We start from the raw sequence: 18537 nt of genomic DNA, 5'->3' as shown, positions 1-18537 counted from the left end.
TCCGAAAGTGATTCTTAGAATAAGTAAGGATTTTAAACTATGTTCCAAATATATTCACTTCTTAAGGTATGCTCAGTTATTTCAGATTTGTCTTACAGTTTATTATTTGCTTTTTTTTGCCCTCAGCAAAGATAGATAGATAGATAGATAGATAGATAGATAGATAGATAGATAGATAGACAGACAGACAGATAGATAGAAAATCATGTGCATCTCTTGGGGTCACAGTGTTCTGTGAAAAAAACCAGGAACTTAAATCTAGAAAACCACACTAAATTATAACTGTTATAAGCTACCAAGGGTTTGCATCATGTGAACTTTCAATTCTAACATCCCAAGCTTGTATATAATATATTTTATTTATTTTTCAGTGGACTTAGTAGTAATTACCGGTAACACAGAGTTGGATTGCTTTAGAGTGTGTAGCATCACACTGAGTAGAACACTCACTCACGGTATCTAAAACAAAGATTATATAGAACCCTCTTCCCCTGGTCCTTTGTGTTCTTATCATTCCCCTCATTTTTGCCAAATCTTGCTAGGTAAAAGGTCACACCATTTTTTTTTTCAGCTTCCAACTTTTATGGATCATAGTTCAGGTGTTACTTGGGATACAAGAAGGTCAAAATACATTAAGTCTACATCAGGGAACTCTTCAAGTACTTTAGGTTTAATTATGTACCTAATCCGATTGCTTCTTTAGAGTACATCTTGATGAGCAATGCCTGTCTGACTATAATGCAGAAATCCCTTAGCTCAACTTTTCTTGCCTACTTATGTTGGGATATATTGTATAAAATCTTTATGCTTGTGTATGTTCACTTTGTAACAATAAGGGCTTGTAAATGTCTTTTTTATTTTTCATTAGGGAATCACTTCTACTAAAACAATCTCTATTTTGTCAAGCATGACATTTCTGCTGGTGTGGATAATTAGTACCCATGCCAACCATGCCATTTCTCTTTGAGAAATGATATTTGAGTGTAAGAGGACCACAGTGTTAAAAAGCAGGCAGTTAAACTTAGTTATCAATTTACCTCTATTTAACTGCCTTCCTCCACCCTTGGGTTCCCAGCATTCATATCCAGAAGCACATGTTTCTTGCAGTTTTCCACATTAGGCTAGTTGATAATAGGAGGGGGCAGCTACTAAATCATTTGGCTTTGAGTTTAATTCATTGTTATGTATTTATTTAGATGCCAGATTATTAAAGTGACACTTAAGCATCTGCTTTTAAAATTGTTATAATCTAAGTTTGAAGTGCTTTTATCTTACCTCTACAAGTAAACCAAACTTTATCTTAATAAGGTAGATTAAGCTGCAGCAATAGCTGAAGAAACATCTATCTGACAGAGTGGCAAAGGAGACAGGTCAGGAAAAAACATGCAAGGTAGCTTCAGTGGTACTACTGATGTTCTAGTTCTTCAATTGAATGGTGTAAGTGGGTGGGTGTGTTAGCATTCTGCCCTATCTCACATGTTTTTAATGTATCAAATATTACATAATAAAGGTAGTTAAAACAACCCTGTAATATCTTTGTCTTGAAGAGACTGTTTAAGTAACAGCACTTGATCGTAGTGCTCTGCAAAAATTCTTAAATCCCTTTAAGGGGGGATTTTCCTGTGTAAAAAGCTTTGCTAAGGTGGAAAGCAAAGGGGGGAATACTTTCAGCCAGATAAGAAGCAGCAAGAAGAAAGTGAAGTGCTAATTATGGATTTTAAATTCTGGAATTATCAGTAGTTTTAAATTCACATTGTTAAAATGTTTTTTGGCCACAATATGAACTATTAATTTCTTGATTAATTGTGTGCCAGTGACCTCATATCTTACTTATTTTGGACTGTATACTGTTGATAGAATGACTTATGCAACAGAAATTTATTTCTCACAGTTTTGGGATCAAGGTGTCAATATATTTGGTTGTTAGTGTGAGCTGCTTCCTGGCTACATTCTCTGTTTGCTCATGCTCTTCTTATAAGGGCACTGATCCCTATCCCATGACCTCATTGAAAGCTTATTGCCTCCTAAAGACCCTGTCTCCAAATACTGTCATGTTGGGGAAGGGCTTCAACGTAGGAATTTTGAAGGGACACAAATATCCAGTCTTTTTAATTTTTATAATTTTTAATTATAAAGAAGGTTGTAATAATTGAACAAGCCTATCTCTCTTTCTTATGCATATTCATCTGTGCACTCATTCAATTAAATGACTGGTGAGAAACATTTTTCTCTTCTAAGAATGGCATCAGTAGTAATACTTTGAAAACACACTATAAATGGCATGTATAATCACTTGAAATGCGTATTTCAGTAACCAAACTAGTAAATTTGGAAAGAGACTAATTCTAAATGTAAATGCTTTTATTTTTAATTTTCCTTTTGAAAAGATGCTTTAATTTTTTAATAGTAATATAATATTCTACTCATGAATACCATTAAAATAATATCTTACTTTCAGAGAGGATTCAACATCTTGTTAGAACTGGGAAAGGCTTTGGGCAGGAAATAGGACTAGAGATCTCTGCTGTGGCATCCTTTCTGCCTTCATATGCATAAATCCAGAAAAAACAAGGACAGTATCATTGAAGGAACTTTGAGGTGACAGCATGTCTCCAAAGTCCTAGTAGTCTTAACCATATTAAAATCAGTTTTAACTGATTTTAGCAACTCTTTTAGGAGTTTGCCACCCTCCTGGTTTACAGTTAAAATCACTACCTAATGCTCTGGTGTAGAATTGTTCCCTCCTATGTAATCTTTAAATGCCATTCGGTACAACTTGAACTAGTTTCTTGTTCCAAAAACAAGTCATCTATTCTATTGTACATCACTTAGAATCATTGATGCTTTGGTAATGGAAAAAACCTAAGAATGTGAATATTAGTTAGAAAAAGGAATTCATGTGAGATTTGCATACTGTAAACAATTTTATCCTTAAAGTATAAAGCAGGCTACTATCAGACCAGGAGATCTTGTTTCTATAAAGTCTAAAGTTTTTTATTAAACAATGAAAAACTAATGCTACACTTTGAGAGTACTAAGCCCCCCATACAAAACCTATGAAAGGATGCTAGAAATTCATTTTTATTCATACATTTCAGTTCTTTTGCTGATTCTGGAAGGCTGAGGCTGAAAAAGAAAAACACAAATCACTAGCTGTTCAAGAATCCCCTTGGAATATCGCAATGATAATGTTAAGTTAAAATTAAATAAGCTGGCATTCAGAGCTCTGTCTCACAAAGATTTCTCTATGGAATTCCTGTTCCTTCTTTTCTGTTCATTGCTTTTCTCCTCTCTTTCTTCCTAATACATATACTTTAGAACAAAGGTAGTCCTTTATATTCTCACTTTAAAAATATTTTTTCTATTTAAAGCAGTAAAGTACAGAATACTTGTTCTATAAAAATTTCACAAGTTCTATAACTTTTCAAATGCCTAAAGTTCCTTCCTGAAGATGAATACATATGTTACTTTGGAAGAGCATCCTCTCTGAGCCCATAAAATATCAATCATTATTCTATTCATATAATCTTATCGAGAATTCATAGAATCTTATTTGACTTTATATGGCAGCTATGGCAAGTAGCCCAGCCTCACAAGGCAGTGTTGGAATTTTCAGCATGAATAACTCTGACATATTCTGCTTACCTTTCCCTGCCTTTTTTTTTTTTTTTTAAGGAAAGAGAGTTTACTAGTTTAGATCACTCCACGTCTGGATTTAGTGCTTGACTTAGAGTGTCATACTTTGAAAAAAAAAAAAGGGGGGGGGACGGGGAGGATACTGAGACAATGCCTGGGGTTCATGCTTGTAATCCTACAATCTGGGAGGCTGAGATCAGGAGGATCACATTCAAGGCCAGCCTTGGCAAATAGTTCACGAGACCACATCTCCAAAATAACAAGAACAAAATGAACTGGAAGTGTAGCTCAAGAGATAGAGTGCCTGCTTTGCAACATGAAGCTCTGAATTCAAACCCAGTTGCACCAAAAAAGGCAGGAGAGGATACCGACCAACCAGAGGTTGACCAATTAGGCAATTATTCTGTGAAAAGCAGAGGGGTTAGTTCCAGAAGAAACCAAGTGACTATTTTTTAGAGATAGCTAGAAAGATCTTGCACAGGGAAAGAAGCAGAATAAATTAATTCTCCAATTTCAATCATGTTATTCTTCCTTGTCCTGCTATACTTAACAATTTTTAGGCAGCTTCTATTATTAAGTGTTCAACAGTTCTGGGTGTTCATTCTAATGGTTTGGTCACACTGTCAGTGTTGAAAGATTTTAATGTGTGATGATCTATGAATCTGAGTGTTGATCTATGAATCAGAACCAGGAAAGTCCCTGCCCATAAATAGTAATTCTTTCTGTCACTCAACCACACCAGTCCATTTCTTAACATCCTATCTAGATTCTGAGCTCCCAGCTAAAGAGAAAGAAGGAACACAGAAAGGGAGTCTGAAATCACCCCCTCTGTATTTGACCCCTGACTCTGCTATTATCTTCCCATTCCTCAGTTTCTTCATTTGTTCTATGGAGGTAATAATAATTTCCAGCACAGGAAGTGGCTGTGTAAACAAGTTAATACACATTGTGCATTTTGTACTGCTCATTGTAGTACTCCAAGAGTTAAGAAATTTCAAGGAGACTATCTGTTCTTCATTTTACTACTGCTTAAAATATCCTTTCAAAAGACAGGCATCAGCAATGAGATATATTTATTTCCATGGACTCAGGCCTGTATTGATTCTCTAGCTTTTAATTTGTTTAGATTCTTATCTCAGTTACACTGTCTCAAAGAGCTTTTTAGCTCTTTCCTTCTTAGCAGATTAATCATGTCTCTGTGCCTGATAGAAACTTAATAAGGCTCTGATTATGTATTTATTGTATTTTCGTAGGAATTTTGTCTTAATGGCTGATGTGCTATTTTATTTATAGAAGGGAAACACTGATTTATTTTAACCAAATAATAGATTAAAATGAGACATTTTGATGAGATAAACCAAAAACTAAAATACTTAAATATCCATTTATAGGCAGTGGGTATGTAATTATGGTATAGCATACAATGGAAATATTGTACAGCCATTACAAGAATAAAACAGACATCTGTGTAACAACATTAAGAGGAAAAAAGCAAATTACAGGATATAATACCATCCTATTTTTGTGACAAAAATAGCAACAAAAAGAACTCAAGAAGAAAAATAAATACATGTTCATAGACATGGAAAAATATCTCAAATGATACTTGTGTGACTAAACCATGATTACCTTTGGAAAAGGGACTTGTTGGGTTGAGGGAGAAGTAGAAAGAACCATTTATATATTCTGTATTATTTGAATTTTTAAAGGGACTGTAGGAGAATGGTTAATAAATGTAAATAATTAATAAATGAGACCAATTAAAACTGAGAGCTAAATCAGATGCCAGACTTAGGTTTGTTTTTAAGTTAAAATTATTTTGTTTGTTTATATTTACATATAGTTTTTTAAGAGATGTAGGAAGTTAAAAATTACAAAGGTACCTAAGACTTAGGAGTTCATAGATGGTAGCACTTGCAAAACTGATGGTATGTTGCACAGTATTATCACTAACAGTAGAATATTCAGACACAATGTGTCATCTGATATAATGGTAAATGAACTACATAGCACTATGGTACCAGTCACACAAGAATTTGGCAAGACATATTTGGCAAGGAATGTTCTCACCCAAAAAGTTTCAGTAGGAAGAGGAAAGTTAATTTCCAGTTTACAAGCAATACAAATGTAACCACAAATTAATTAGACAAGAAAGGGAACATTTAGGACCAAGAAGGTAGCTCAGTGCTAGAGTGCTAGTCTAGCTTGTGTAAGGCCCTGGGTTCAATCCTGAGTACCATAAAAGTCACTTTATATCAAGCTTATATCATTTTCTACCTGTTCTATTACAGAGCCTTCTCACATCTCTGAGTTATGTTATAATTTCAGCCTTGATCAACTAGATATATTACCTTTTTTTAAAAGCATTGTTAATTGTTTATTCTTAAAGAGTTTTTTTCTAATTGGGAACTAGATGATTGTTTTCTTAAATTTTGCCCTTCTAAATAAAGTATTAATATATACGTATATTTTTATTTAGGGATTTTCCTCATTTTTGGAAATAAATAGAAATTAGTGAGTCAACTATATGCAAAGTTTTATTTAAGACGCCTTTTCCATGAACTATTAAATGTCCACAAGACCGTAAAGAGCTTACTGACTAGTCATTCAAAGCAGTCTTTGTCTCTGGAGGAAGCATTGCAACTGCAGTGTAAAGTCCTAAAAGTGTGTCAGATTCACCTTCCTTCTTGACACTAGGAAAAACAGACAAAATACGTGAAGCAGTGGTTTCAAGACACTGAACATTCTTGAGAAGGGGAGACAAATAGGATGAGCTGCATAGTGGCTCCTTTTTACTCCCTAGAGTTTCCATGTATTAATGGAAGGAGAGGGAACCTGATAGTCTTAAGTTGTGGAGATGGAACAGGAATTTGGGGAGACTGAGGCAGTAAAAGTTACTAAGGCATAGACCAGGGAGACCTGTAAAGGGTCCCCTTACTGTCCTTAGTTGAAATTGATTAACACATGTATCAGAAACTACTTGAGCCTGGCAAAGGAACCACCCAAAAGGCTGAGAAGATCTTAGGAACTCATACAGAGTCTTTAATAGTTTCTGTTGCCACCAGCCAGAATGGAAGACCTTCATAATTCCTTGGATATCATAGAGTATTCAGGAGGGCAATGCCTCTGTAGTGAGGTAAAAATAATCTTACACTAAGGGCTGCTCTGGTTCTTCCTAAAAATACTTAAAAGAAACCTTTATATATAATGTGTATATATAATGGGCATATATATATATATGCCCATTATATATACACATTATGTGATTCAGTCCCTTAAGGATAGAATAATGGGAGAGGAAGCAGAAAAAATACTTAGTGAAATAATACCTAAAGTTTTTCTAATTTAGTGAAAACTGTTTGGATCTAAAAGTCCAGCAAGCACTTTAAAAAAAAAAGAAAATTATGCAAAGGTACACCACAGTAGCTAAAGTGTAGGATCAAGGGGGAAACATTAAGAAGTCCAGAGATAAAAAGCACAAGTACAAAGAAACAAAGATAAAGATGATTACAGATTTCTTCTCTTAAAACAATGCAAGTCAGAAAACAGTAGAGTAAGGTATTAAAAGGAAGAAAAGTGGATAATCAAAACTTCACTAAGCAGCAAAAGTATCTTTCTAAAATAAAGGTGGTACAAGAGTCTAAAAGTAACTTTAAGATCCAAAGGTATCATTGCAGGAACATTGACCTGTATCTAAAATTAGAAATTCAGTGGGGTCTATTGTTTGATGATACAAAAATTTTGTTTGTTTCTTTATTTAGATAGTGTTTTGGGATGTAGCCCAGTCTGGCCTCAACCCCTTTATTCTCCTGCCACAGCCACTGAGTGCTGGGATTGCAAGCATGGACCACAATGCCAGGCTGCCTTAATCGATTGTTTTTATGGCATTTTACATTTTCTTGTTTTACCGCTTGAGTCACACCTACAGCACACTGGTGAGACACATCTGTAATCTCAGCTACTGAGGAGGCAGAGGTAGGAAGATTGAAGTTCAAAGACAGCCAGGGCAAAGTTTTCATGAGACCCTATCTCAAATACAAACTAAAAAGGAGAAAGGACTGGGGGCATAGCTAAGTGGTTTCCCATAGTTCAGTCACCAGTACTGGGGAGGGGAAAAAAACACTTAGGGGAGGAAACTTTTTAATAACTTTTTTTCATGAGTTACCAAGATAGCTAAAATGGATGACTGGGTGATTTTATTGCTGTTTTGCACATAAAGAAGCTGAGACTCACACATGGGTAATAGGACTTTCACAGGGTTTCATAGGATCTGGGAATGTAATCAGGTTCCCTGACTTCATATTCAGGACTCTCTTCTAATCTACCTGGTTTCCTTATTAATAGCTGTGCATTGTTCGAAATGTTTTCTAATTTAGAGACTGTGAGAATATGTGTGTAGTACCTTGAAAACAGTAATAGAGAGTATAGTATGTAGTTATTCTTTTGTACTTTGACATTTGAAATGAGCAAAGAAAGTGAATTGAAAATCTTGTTATAAAATTAAAAGGCCCCAAATAGAAGACAGTAATAATGAAAGAGAGTGCATTAAAGTATATTAAGAGCTTGTGTGTGAAATTGGTACAGTACTTTAACTTTAAATAAGCAAAGGTAGAGAACTGCTATGGTTGTAAGAAGTTTTTAATTAAAATTTATTTCTGATTTTTTTTAAAGTGAAAAGTTTGATTATTTTAATTGCTATATTAAATTTTAGCAGAGAGCCTTTTAATAACTTGGTTCAAATTAAAAAGGTGGTAAAAGTTAGTTGAGAAGAAACTTTTTCTCTTGTATTTATACAGTATATTAGGTGTATCAAATAGATGATAAAATACCATCTAGGCATATTTCATTGCACCCAATGTAGCAAACTGTTTTTGACTCACTAGTAGGAGCCATACAGAATGAATACTGTGCATTGTCCTTTTGGTTTCCACTAACATTTCTTCAAATAATTCTTTAGGGATGATTTTCAGGCTTTCCTATTAAAGTTTGAGAGCTGCATTTTTAGATAAGGTCTTGTAAAATTGGGATTTAAAAGTTAGAACTTGGGAGGACAGGACTTCAGTAGGGTAAGGTTGAATGTTTGCAGTTACAGGAAATGTGATCCCTGATGTCATGCTCATGAGGAAGAATGGTTCATGTTAGAAATTACAAGGAGGACTGTAAGATTGAAAGAGTAGGGCTTGAATGTGGAAGGCCTTAAAATACATGAAAGGGAAATAGAGAATGTCTTAATCCATTCTGTATTGCTATAATCTGACGCTGGGTAATATATAAAGAACAGAGATATGTTCTTGTGGCTGGAAGGTCCAGATGGCCTGGAACCAGCATCTAGCAAGGGCCACTGACAGAGAGAGAGTACCAAATTTCCTTATAACAACCTGCTCTTGTGATAACCATGACCTTCCAGAGCAGTGACTTACTGCCTTGAGGAAAGCACTAATCTCTTAAAACCTCGACACTAGACACCATTACAATGGGGATCAGACTTCTACATGAATTTTGGTGAGGACAAATCAAATTCAAACCATAGCAGATGGCAGTGAAATTAGAATTTTCTCTCAAAAGTGAATTATCTCTTATTCAGTTATAGAATGTGAATTTTTGGCATTTCATGCCAGTATTTTTTATGCTAACTTTCATTGTATTTAAATCTGAGAAAATACAGGTTAAATAACAAAGTAAAAATTTTTTGCCTGAAGAAGGAATGTGTGTTTCTCATTCTCTTTTCTAGTCTACTCCTTTACATCTAGCAGCTGGCTACAACAGAGTTCGGATAGTTCAGCTTCTTCTTCAGCATGGTGCTGACGTTCATGCAAAAGACAAAGGGTAGGTGTATTGATTGATTTCCTTTTAACGGTTCCATTTATGGATTATTATGCTTTGTTTTCATCATTTGGTACTGTGATGTTTCATGCTGTAGACAAAGAAACTCATATATCCTGTTCATTAAGAACGTTTATAAGTTTGATTTCAGATCTTATTTTCATGTACTTACTTATTATGGAGATGTCTCATAATAATTTTCTAAATCAGTTTAATTTTCTAGCATTTCTCTTATTTAAAGTTAAAATTTTCCTCATTTCTGATTTTTATGTTCAATTCTTAAATTGCCTTTCAGGAAAATAAAACAAATTGAAAATTGTGATAATCTCGTAGCACAGGAAGCTTATGCATCAGACATTAACCCAAATAGCAAGTACAATATTCTAATTTGGTGGGAGGCTTTCCCCTGATGAAATCTTGGACTCTCAACTAAGAAAATCTAGAAGATCCTTTTGAAGATTCATATGGGAGTGAAGGGAGTGGGACCCAGAAAAAAAGTTATGTCATTTATTTTATGAACAGGTGAATTTTGCAAAACTTTGTACCAGTTCCCTCTCTAGTCTCTAGGGACATTATGGACATTAGGTTTGCTGTACTATATGAAAGGCTAACATTTCTCATTTATCTCACTGTGTGATCTAAAAAAATAACTGACCCCACCCAGGTGAGGTGGATTATATTATTAATATTATATTATTATATTAAGGCACTTTCTTTCATTCTGCCCACCCCCCCTCCCCAATCTCAGGAAGCATAGACATTAACTCAGTTCTTGAGACGTTCAGAAAAGGGGATTCCATGCCTTTCAAATCTGCTCTTTTCTGTGCAGTTTCTCTCTTGCCTGTGCTAGGTTTTATGCCATATGTGAATGGGGTCCCAGAGTATGGGGCATAAATGCCTGATGCTCTTGTACATCTCAGTGGTATTTTTTTTTTTTTGGTGCATGCCTGAAAACAGATGGGTGTACAATAGGTGAGTCATCAAGAGAAGTACACCACAGAAAAAGGGTTGTTGTTTTTCTTTTTTTACTCATTTACAGTACTTTGGTATGCAAGTTATAATAATTTTGATATTTAATCCTTATACTGGAAATTACCATGAAAGTGAATTTAAATGGTAAGAATATTTCATTTCACTGCCAGTTAACATTTCCTTACATAATTGATATATAAAGCATGGAGTTATCTTCTTCCTTTTCCTCACTATTCTTCTAATTAATATTTTATCGTTACTTTTAAAGACCATTTACAAAAAGCACACATTAAATACAAAGTGTGTGAACAGAAGCTGTGCTTTGAATTCTTTCATTAAATGCTTTAAGTATTTTAATATTCTTATATGTTTGAATTATTGGATTTGTTTTTAGCACTTCACAGATACATGTCTAAGATGTTTGACATTTAAGCATATTCATTTGCCTCCTTCCGTTTAGTGGGCTTGTGCCTCTTCATAATGCGTGTTCATATGGACATTATGAAGTCACAGAACTTCTACTAAAGGTAAGAGAAATTCAGTGCTTCTTTTTTTACTTGTCATTACTTCATGTAGTTTTTTGGCCACTAAGATTTCTTATGAAAATAATATAATTTTTTAAAAATATTCCTATTGCTTAAAAATTTTAAAACATTCAACTTAAGCTGTTTTTTAAGAGCTGGAATTGAAGCAATCACATTTCAAAAAATTTGCAACTGAAATTTTCAGTGAAATAGATGTTTTCTGAGTTTGATTTAGTGTGCAGTGAAGTGATTGCTAACATAAAACCTTTTTCCTCAATGCAGCATGGAGCTTGTGTCAATGCCATGGATCTCTGGCAATTTACCCCACTACATGAGGCTGCTTCCAAGAATCGTGTAGAAGTTTGCTCCTTGTTACTTAGCCATGGTGCTGATCCCACATTAGTCAACTGCCATGGCAAAAGCGCTGTGGATATGGCCCCAACTCCTGAGCTTCGGGAGAGACTAACTTGTATGTATTATATCGTAAAATCAATATTGCTAGCTGTAAATTGGAGTCTAACTTAAATTATGTCCTTCCATTCTTACAAGTGTACTATCATATACTTTTCCTTCATGAATTCCACAGGAATCTTAAATACACACACACTGTATATTTTGTGTTTGTTTAAGCCTAATTCTAATAAATATGTTAAGCATCCTTTTCTTTAAGGCTAATGAGGATGAATTGATCAACAATCATTTTCAAATATTTTGACTATATGAGAGACACTAGGAATATAACAGTGTACAAATCAGAGCAAAAAATTCTGATGATAACTAATATTATTGAGCACTCATAATTTTCCAAGTCCTGCAGAGTTGTACCATCGTTTTTTGTTTTTGTGTGTTATTTCCCAAGTATTACCACATACCCAAATTTAAATGAGGTAATGTTTATGATTTAATGAAGATAATCTTCATAATTACTGATGCATATTATTTATCTCTCTATATATGTATTTACGCAACCTTTTTGTTTTAGAATAGTTTTTGATGCACAGAATTTTTAAAGCTAGTACAGAGAGTTCTTATATAACCCATACCCAATTTTTCTGTATTACTAACATTTTGCATTAATATGGAACATTTATCACAATTAATAAGCTAATATTGATTCATTATTAACTAAAGGCCATATTCTATTTAGGTTTCTTTAGTTTTTGTCTCAAGTGCTTTTTCTGTTCTAGGATCTCATTCAGGATATTACATATAGTTTGTTATATTAATACTGAGATATATTTAATTCTGCATATGGGCATTTCAGGTTTAAATTAAACTAGGTGGTACATACCTGGTCTTTAACTTGTCTGTGACCTGTATTCTCTCCTACATGTAGGATTCTAAGAATCAGAAACCACCTAAGAAAATCTTTGCTAAATGATAACTTAAGGAAAAGGAATGGTCAAAATGATGCCAACATTATTTATACTTAAATAGGTTTTAAACTAGTTTATGTTAAATAGGAAGAATTCTCTGCAGTTTTCATCTTAAGTGTTTTTAAATTTATTGTATTCAAATATGTGGCATTTGCTGGATTATACTCCAATATAAATGAGATTATAACTGGACAGGTATCTTTATAATGAATCATTGTAGGACTTCATTTATTCACTCATTATATACTTCATTTTTCAATTTGTTTTCTGTCTTCTAGGAAAAATTTAGAGTCATGGAGAAAAAGGCTATTTGCTTTACTATCTGCATAATTCCTTGTTATCTGAGAAAAATGTGGAATAGTATTTGTGTTTGGGCCTCTATCTCTACCCAACCCCAATTTAATAGAGTGTATGTTCTCAGCAAGTTTGTCAAATTGAATTTCACTCTACTCAACACTTACTTTACTGTTTCCAATTTCCTTGTCTTAGTTTATACATTAATTCAACTTAATCCCACGTCATCATTTGGCCTTTCTTTTCCCTTTGAATCATTTTACAAACTATGAGTATTATTACAAGTTCTCAAACTTCACATTTCATTCTCATGTCAACTGCTGCTTTGTACCATACATTACAATTGCAGAATTTGTTTAAAGAAAATTTTAGAGGAAACAAAAATTTTTTTTTTATCATGCCCAGCAACCATATCATTACACACATTTTTTTCTGCTCTTTCTGGTCTATTATTTGTTCTTTTCATGAAGCCAAATGAATAAGATAATCAGGATTCCATCCTTGTTTCAGAATATATTTAAAAAGAGAAACTTTTAGATGTTTTATAAATATTAAAATGACAGGGTAGGTTTGAGCAATTTACAGTTTCACCACCTTCTTTTTAACTATATAACTTCCTTGAAGTTTTAAAAGCAAACCTTTTTGTAACATTTGCATTTAGAAGTTTAGGACAGTTGTATAATTGATAGAAGTTTCCATTCTCTAAGTTTTTAAAAATTTTCTTAACTGTTCCTTAATAAAATATTTTAAATTTCAAAATTAATGTAGGTAGAAATCTTTACTTTTTTTCTAAAGAGCAAAGATAAGGAATATTTTATGAGAAATATAGGAATATATTATGAGAAAAGATATCATACTATTTGATTTCATTACTGTACCATAATTTCTTAATTTCCTTAGTACTCCAATCTTGTTTTATGTTTTTCATAAATTTGCCCATGTAATTTTCTTTCGTGCTTCCATTCCTGAATACAAAGAAGTAATTTAAAAAGTCAAACTGCTTTTGTGACTTTGATATTTATACAATATTTATCATTAGAGGAAAAGTCAGTATCATGCTTTCAGTTTAAATTTTCTCTAGACTGGTAACTCCAGCAAAACTACATTTTGCTTGATATCAGTTCTTGTACTTGTCACAATCCTGCTCCTTACTTATGGCCATTCATAATTCTCTGACTTCATTTTCCCATACTTTATTATTAAAATCAAAATGTTTGACTTGGTAATTTGTATTTACTGGCTTTTTCATCTCACTTGACCTCGATTTTTTGGTTTCTGAAGTTTCAAAGTCCTACACTTTGAGGAATTTAGCAGTGATAAAGAACCAATAAATAAGAGGTCATGTAAAAATACTTCTTTTCCTGAGCTTGCCAAAGCTTATTATATAAATATTTAGCATTCATGCAACAAATATTTGTTGAGAACATACCATATGCAAGCTTTGTGCTAGGTAATAAGACTAACATACAAATAAGACTAACATACTAACAGAACTTATCAGTTCTGTCAGGTGATAAGGCTAAATGCAAGTGCTTTGGGGCCCACATGAAGGGGTCCTTCCTAACCCAATAATGGAGAAGGTCTGGAAGGCTTATCCAGAGTGCCCAAACTGAGACCGTGAACGATGATGACTAGGAGCTAATAGGGCATGTGATATATGGACACAATGTCTGTGTACATCCCTGTCTTTTGAGAGGGAGGCAGATGATGGGACATTTGGAAGAAAGGAGAGAAGAGAAAGGAAGAGAGAATGAACATAGAGCCACTCAGATACAAGGATCTGAAATCGTTACATAATACATTAAGTCATGAATCATTTCCATGTTTTTAAAACAATGTTTAGCTTTTTGTTGATAAGTGGGTATATCAAAATGAAACCAAATTTGCAAAATAGAAAATAAGATCACATAGTTTTAATAAATAATAATTTTGAACTCTTACTTAAATGCAAGTAATTTAAATATGGCTTTTGGAGAGCTCTTACTTGCTTATGAAAATAATAAAATATTGTTCTTTGAAAAAATTTCAAATTCTGGAAGTTCTTGCTTATTTTAGTTTTCTCTGTGTGAAAACATAACTGCTATTAATCTTTCAGTGACTGTTTCTCTACATGTCTTTTTCTATGCCTTTACTTGTGTTTAGTTGTAGTGGCAGAATTCCCTCTGTTACAGAATTCCTTTTGTTTTGCAGGAGCAGTAACAAAACAAAAACGAGTGACTCAGCCTGTCCTTTCTCTTAGGTCCATGAATTTTCACTTAACAATATATACTTTTATGTCACTATATATAGATCTGTGTTTTTTGTTTAAGAGCTTTAAAGTATTCCAGCACATGTGTTCACAAATTATTTTGCTGGTTTCCTTTTGATGAGCATTTAGGTTGCCTGTTTTAAAAACTTTGTTGCAATAAGTGTTCTTGTGTGTGAATCTTTATGAATTTTGAAAGTACGAAAGTCTTATTTCAGAGCATACATACTTCAAAACTTTTCATTAATCTACATCTTTATCCTTTACATTGTTGTAGTCATATTACCGCTTTAGGTGAATCAGAAATATATAAATTTAATAATTCTCTTACTTATGACCATGCTAGAGATGTTTTTAGCTTTATTTCTTTCTTTTTGAGACAGTCTGTGTAGTCTAGGTTGACCTTGAACTCACTGCATAGCCCAGGATGGCCTTAAACTTGTAAACTTGTCAGTCTCCCAAGTGCAAGGATCATAGACATGCATCACCATGCTCACTAATTTTCTTTTTTTATAAATTTTAAACTATTATATGTCAACCATTATTTCATTGACAGATGAATTTAAAGGACATTCTTTACTACAAGCAGCCAGAGAAGCAGACCTAGCCAAGGTTAAAAAAACACTTGCTTTGGAAATCATTAATTTCAAACAACCACAGTCTCATGAAACAGCACTGGTAAGATTTTATATTAATCCATTCCTTGGGCTTATAATAATAGTGCAAGCACAAAATAATGGTTTTCATTTCAGAAACTTTAAACTGCTCTTACTATTTGAAATGCCTGGAACTTGCATTTTAGTGTTGGTTGTACCAATTTTTAAATTTGGTTCAGAGCATGATCCTTTTTGTAGGTGAGAGAATATTTGCTCAACCTTGATTTGGAAGTTGTCTTTGTCTTTGCCCAAGCGAAAGTCAATAATTCCATAAAATACAAGGTGTGATCTTCCTGATAGAATCTTCTTTTTGGTGAATGTTAACTAGGTAAAATACTATATTCATTTTCTGTAGAATATTAGTGTATTTTCATAGATATTTGCATCTTTTGAGTAATTGTATTCAAATAACTGTTTATATTCATGTGGAAAAATGGTAAAACTAGGAATTTTCTGTCCCAGACTACATAAATTGCCCTTATAGCTATCCATTTTTTTTTTCTTTGACTATCCTTGCAGAAAAATTTGCTTATTTTGCTTATGCACATTAGGGCATAGTTGTAGGACTGGTTGGTGTTGTCCCTGAATTCACAATTTAAGCATGTGTGATACTTATATTGACCTTTACGTGTACTTCAGTTAACATCCTTATACATAGCACAAAAATTCAAACTTAATATCTGCTGAAAACACCAAACTGAAACAGACCAATTGTATGTGCTCTTAAATATATGTCTGTCAGACTGGGGTTCAGGTACATTCAGGCTATTCAGCAATTATGCCAGAAGATACTCAAAGCCACAGAATAAACCTGACCTGCTCTTTTTGAATATTCATCTTATTCACCTGTAGGTAGTGTTATTTTTAATTTTAAGATGAGCATTAATATAAAATGAAGAATCCAAAAGTTGTATAAACATTGTGATAAAACATAAAATGTCTGAGAATATTTCTTCCTCTAAACTGTTCAAGTTCATCACATTCTTGCTAACCCCAGGACATAGAAGCTTATTCTCCCATAGCTTTGGGAGTCTTATCAGTGTAGGAATTTGAGAAATACTGACTTGTATGGCTGATAGCCTAATGAAGTCTTGAATAATTCAGTTACAGAGTTCTGTAGTTTTGAAGAGGCAGTGTTCTGATGCTTTCGATGGGATACATGCTGAATCATTATTGGCTAAAGGAAAAGAAATAAGGTCACTCTTTTAATGCTTAACTTAAAACATGATTTTACCTTGGCATAGAGGGTTATGTTTTATACTCCCAAAGTACTTAGAAGGGAATATTATCTCTATTATGTAAAATATATAGTTATGTTCAGATGCTCTGAGATAATGTTCTAAATAGGTAGAGGACACTATTTAATACAGAAATCTACTTTTCAAATAGAAATTTATGTTATTAACTTACTTTTGTCTATTTTATAGCACTGTGCTGTGGCTTCCCTGCATCCCAAACGAAAACAAGTGACAGAATTGTTACTTAGAAAAGGAGCAAATGTCAATGAAAAAAATAAAGAGTAAGTATAGTTGCAGAAGGAGTTGTTTAGTTCTTAGAGAGGAAATGCAATAAAGTTAGAGGGAAAATTATCTTTTCCTTTTCTCCTCCCTGTAGTTTCATGACTCCCCTGCACGTTGCCGCGGAAAGAGCTCATAATGATGTCATGGAGGTTCTGCATAAGCATGGAGCAAAGGTGAGGTCACACAGAGGTAAAGGGCCCAGACTCGCACACCAGCCAGCTATGGAGTTGATTTACATCTCTTTTCTAATAAAAATAATTACCATGTTTCTTTGTCATTCACTGCAGTCTTCTAGAAAGCAGTAAAATGTAGTCAGCTACTGCCATTTGAAATAATTTCAACTTTGCATCTGTTATTCTTAAGTGGATACTAGAATTGATGTATTTTGATAGATAACTTTTCAATGGTAGTTAATCAGAAAATAATTTATGTAACTGATAGTCAAAACAGTACTACTTATTTAAAGGGATGTCTATATTCCCTCAAGTTGGAATAATGATTCCTTCAACCTGTGTGTTAAAGACATATTGGTGTTGTCTGGTTAATATATTCTGAAACTCTGAATTACTAGAAGGAGGAAGCAAGCAAATTGGTTGTTTTTCTAAAATGATTTGAACTTGCAAATGTTTAAATTGTCAAGAGTATATATTTTAAACCAGTAGTCTCAAATAGGCTACAAACATTCCATGGAGAATATAAGATGAGTGCCTTCCAGTATTAAAAAATGTATTAGAATTTCAATTTATAATCTTTTTGTTTAAGAATAAAGAAGTTGAGATTTGCTAATATGTGGTGCAGATTGAAGATGCCACCCTCATTAAGCCCACTTCATCCGAGCTGAATCATAGCAAATTCCAGGTTTTCTGAGGAAGAACGGGGCTCTTTTAGCATGAAGAGACAGTGGCGGACTTGTTCATCTGTTCACTCTCAGTGTATTGGTACATTTTGCACTTTACATGTGTAAAGTGGATTTATGGATATTATCCTAACTGGTACAACTTTATAAATAACACACTTGATAATCAGAAGGAGTGACCAAAAGAGGTAGTCTGGCTGGGCATGGTGGTACATATCTGTAATCCTGGCACTCAGGAAGCAGTAGGATCACAAGTTCAGATTTCAGAGGGAAGTATAGGAAGACCCTACCTCAAGCAATAAAAAGCTATTATTTTGTGAAATAATATTCTAAGCCGTTATTGTACTTAGTTGTTGTGGGGTTTTTTTGTTTAGAGTAGAAATAAGAGGATTCAAAATTTACTGATAATTCTATGATGACAAATGACTATGACACGTGCGCCGATACTTAATAAATATATATAATCAGACCCTTAATGAGAAAAGGTACATATTTTAGAGTGAATGAGGAAGCAACTCTTTTTTAACAGATTTTTTTAAATGAAGAGAACATTTTGAATATAGATTTTTAAAATGTTCTGTGACTTTGCTAAAAACTGAAATAAATGTTATCACTTAACCATCATATCTACATAA

General features: G+C 33.5%; 1 protein-coding gene across 1 annotated transcript in view; it reads left to right on the top strand.

Annotated features, from left to right (window-relative positions):
* Positions 1-18537, top strand: part of Tnks (tankyrase) — a 148735-nt gene that overhangs the window by 78912 nt on the left and 51286 nt on the right. Inside the window, exons 6-11 of the mRNA XM_020152882.2 lie at positions 9368-9462; positions 10892-10958; positions 11238-11424; positions 15427-15548; positions 16954-17045; positions 17141-17219. Of these exons, the coding sequence (XP_020008471.1) occupies positions 9368-9462; positions 10892-10958; positions 11238-11424; positions 15427-15548; positions 16954-17045; positions 17141-17219 (642 nt within the window). The remainder of the gene's footprint in view (positions 1-9367; positions 9463-10891; positions 10959-11237; positions 11425-15426; positions 15549-16953; positions 17046-17140; positions 17220-18537) is intronic.

This window comes from Castor canadensis, chromosome 14 (genome assembly GCF_047511655.1).
Source record: "Castor canadensis chromosome 14, mCasCan1.hap1v2, whole genome shotgun sequence".
Lineage (NCBI taxonomy): Eukaryota > Metazoa > Chordata > Mammalia > Rodentia > Castoridae > Castor > Castor canadensis.
This window is presented reverse-complemented; position numbering and strand designations above follow the sequence as displayed.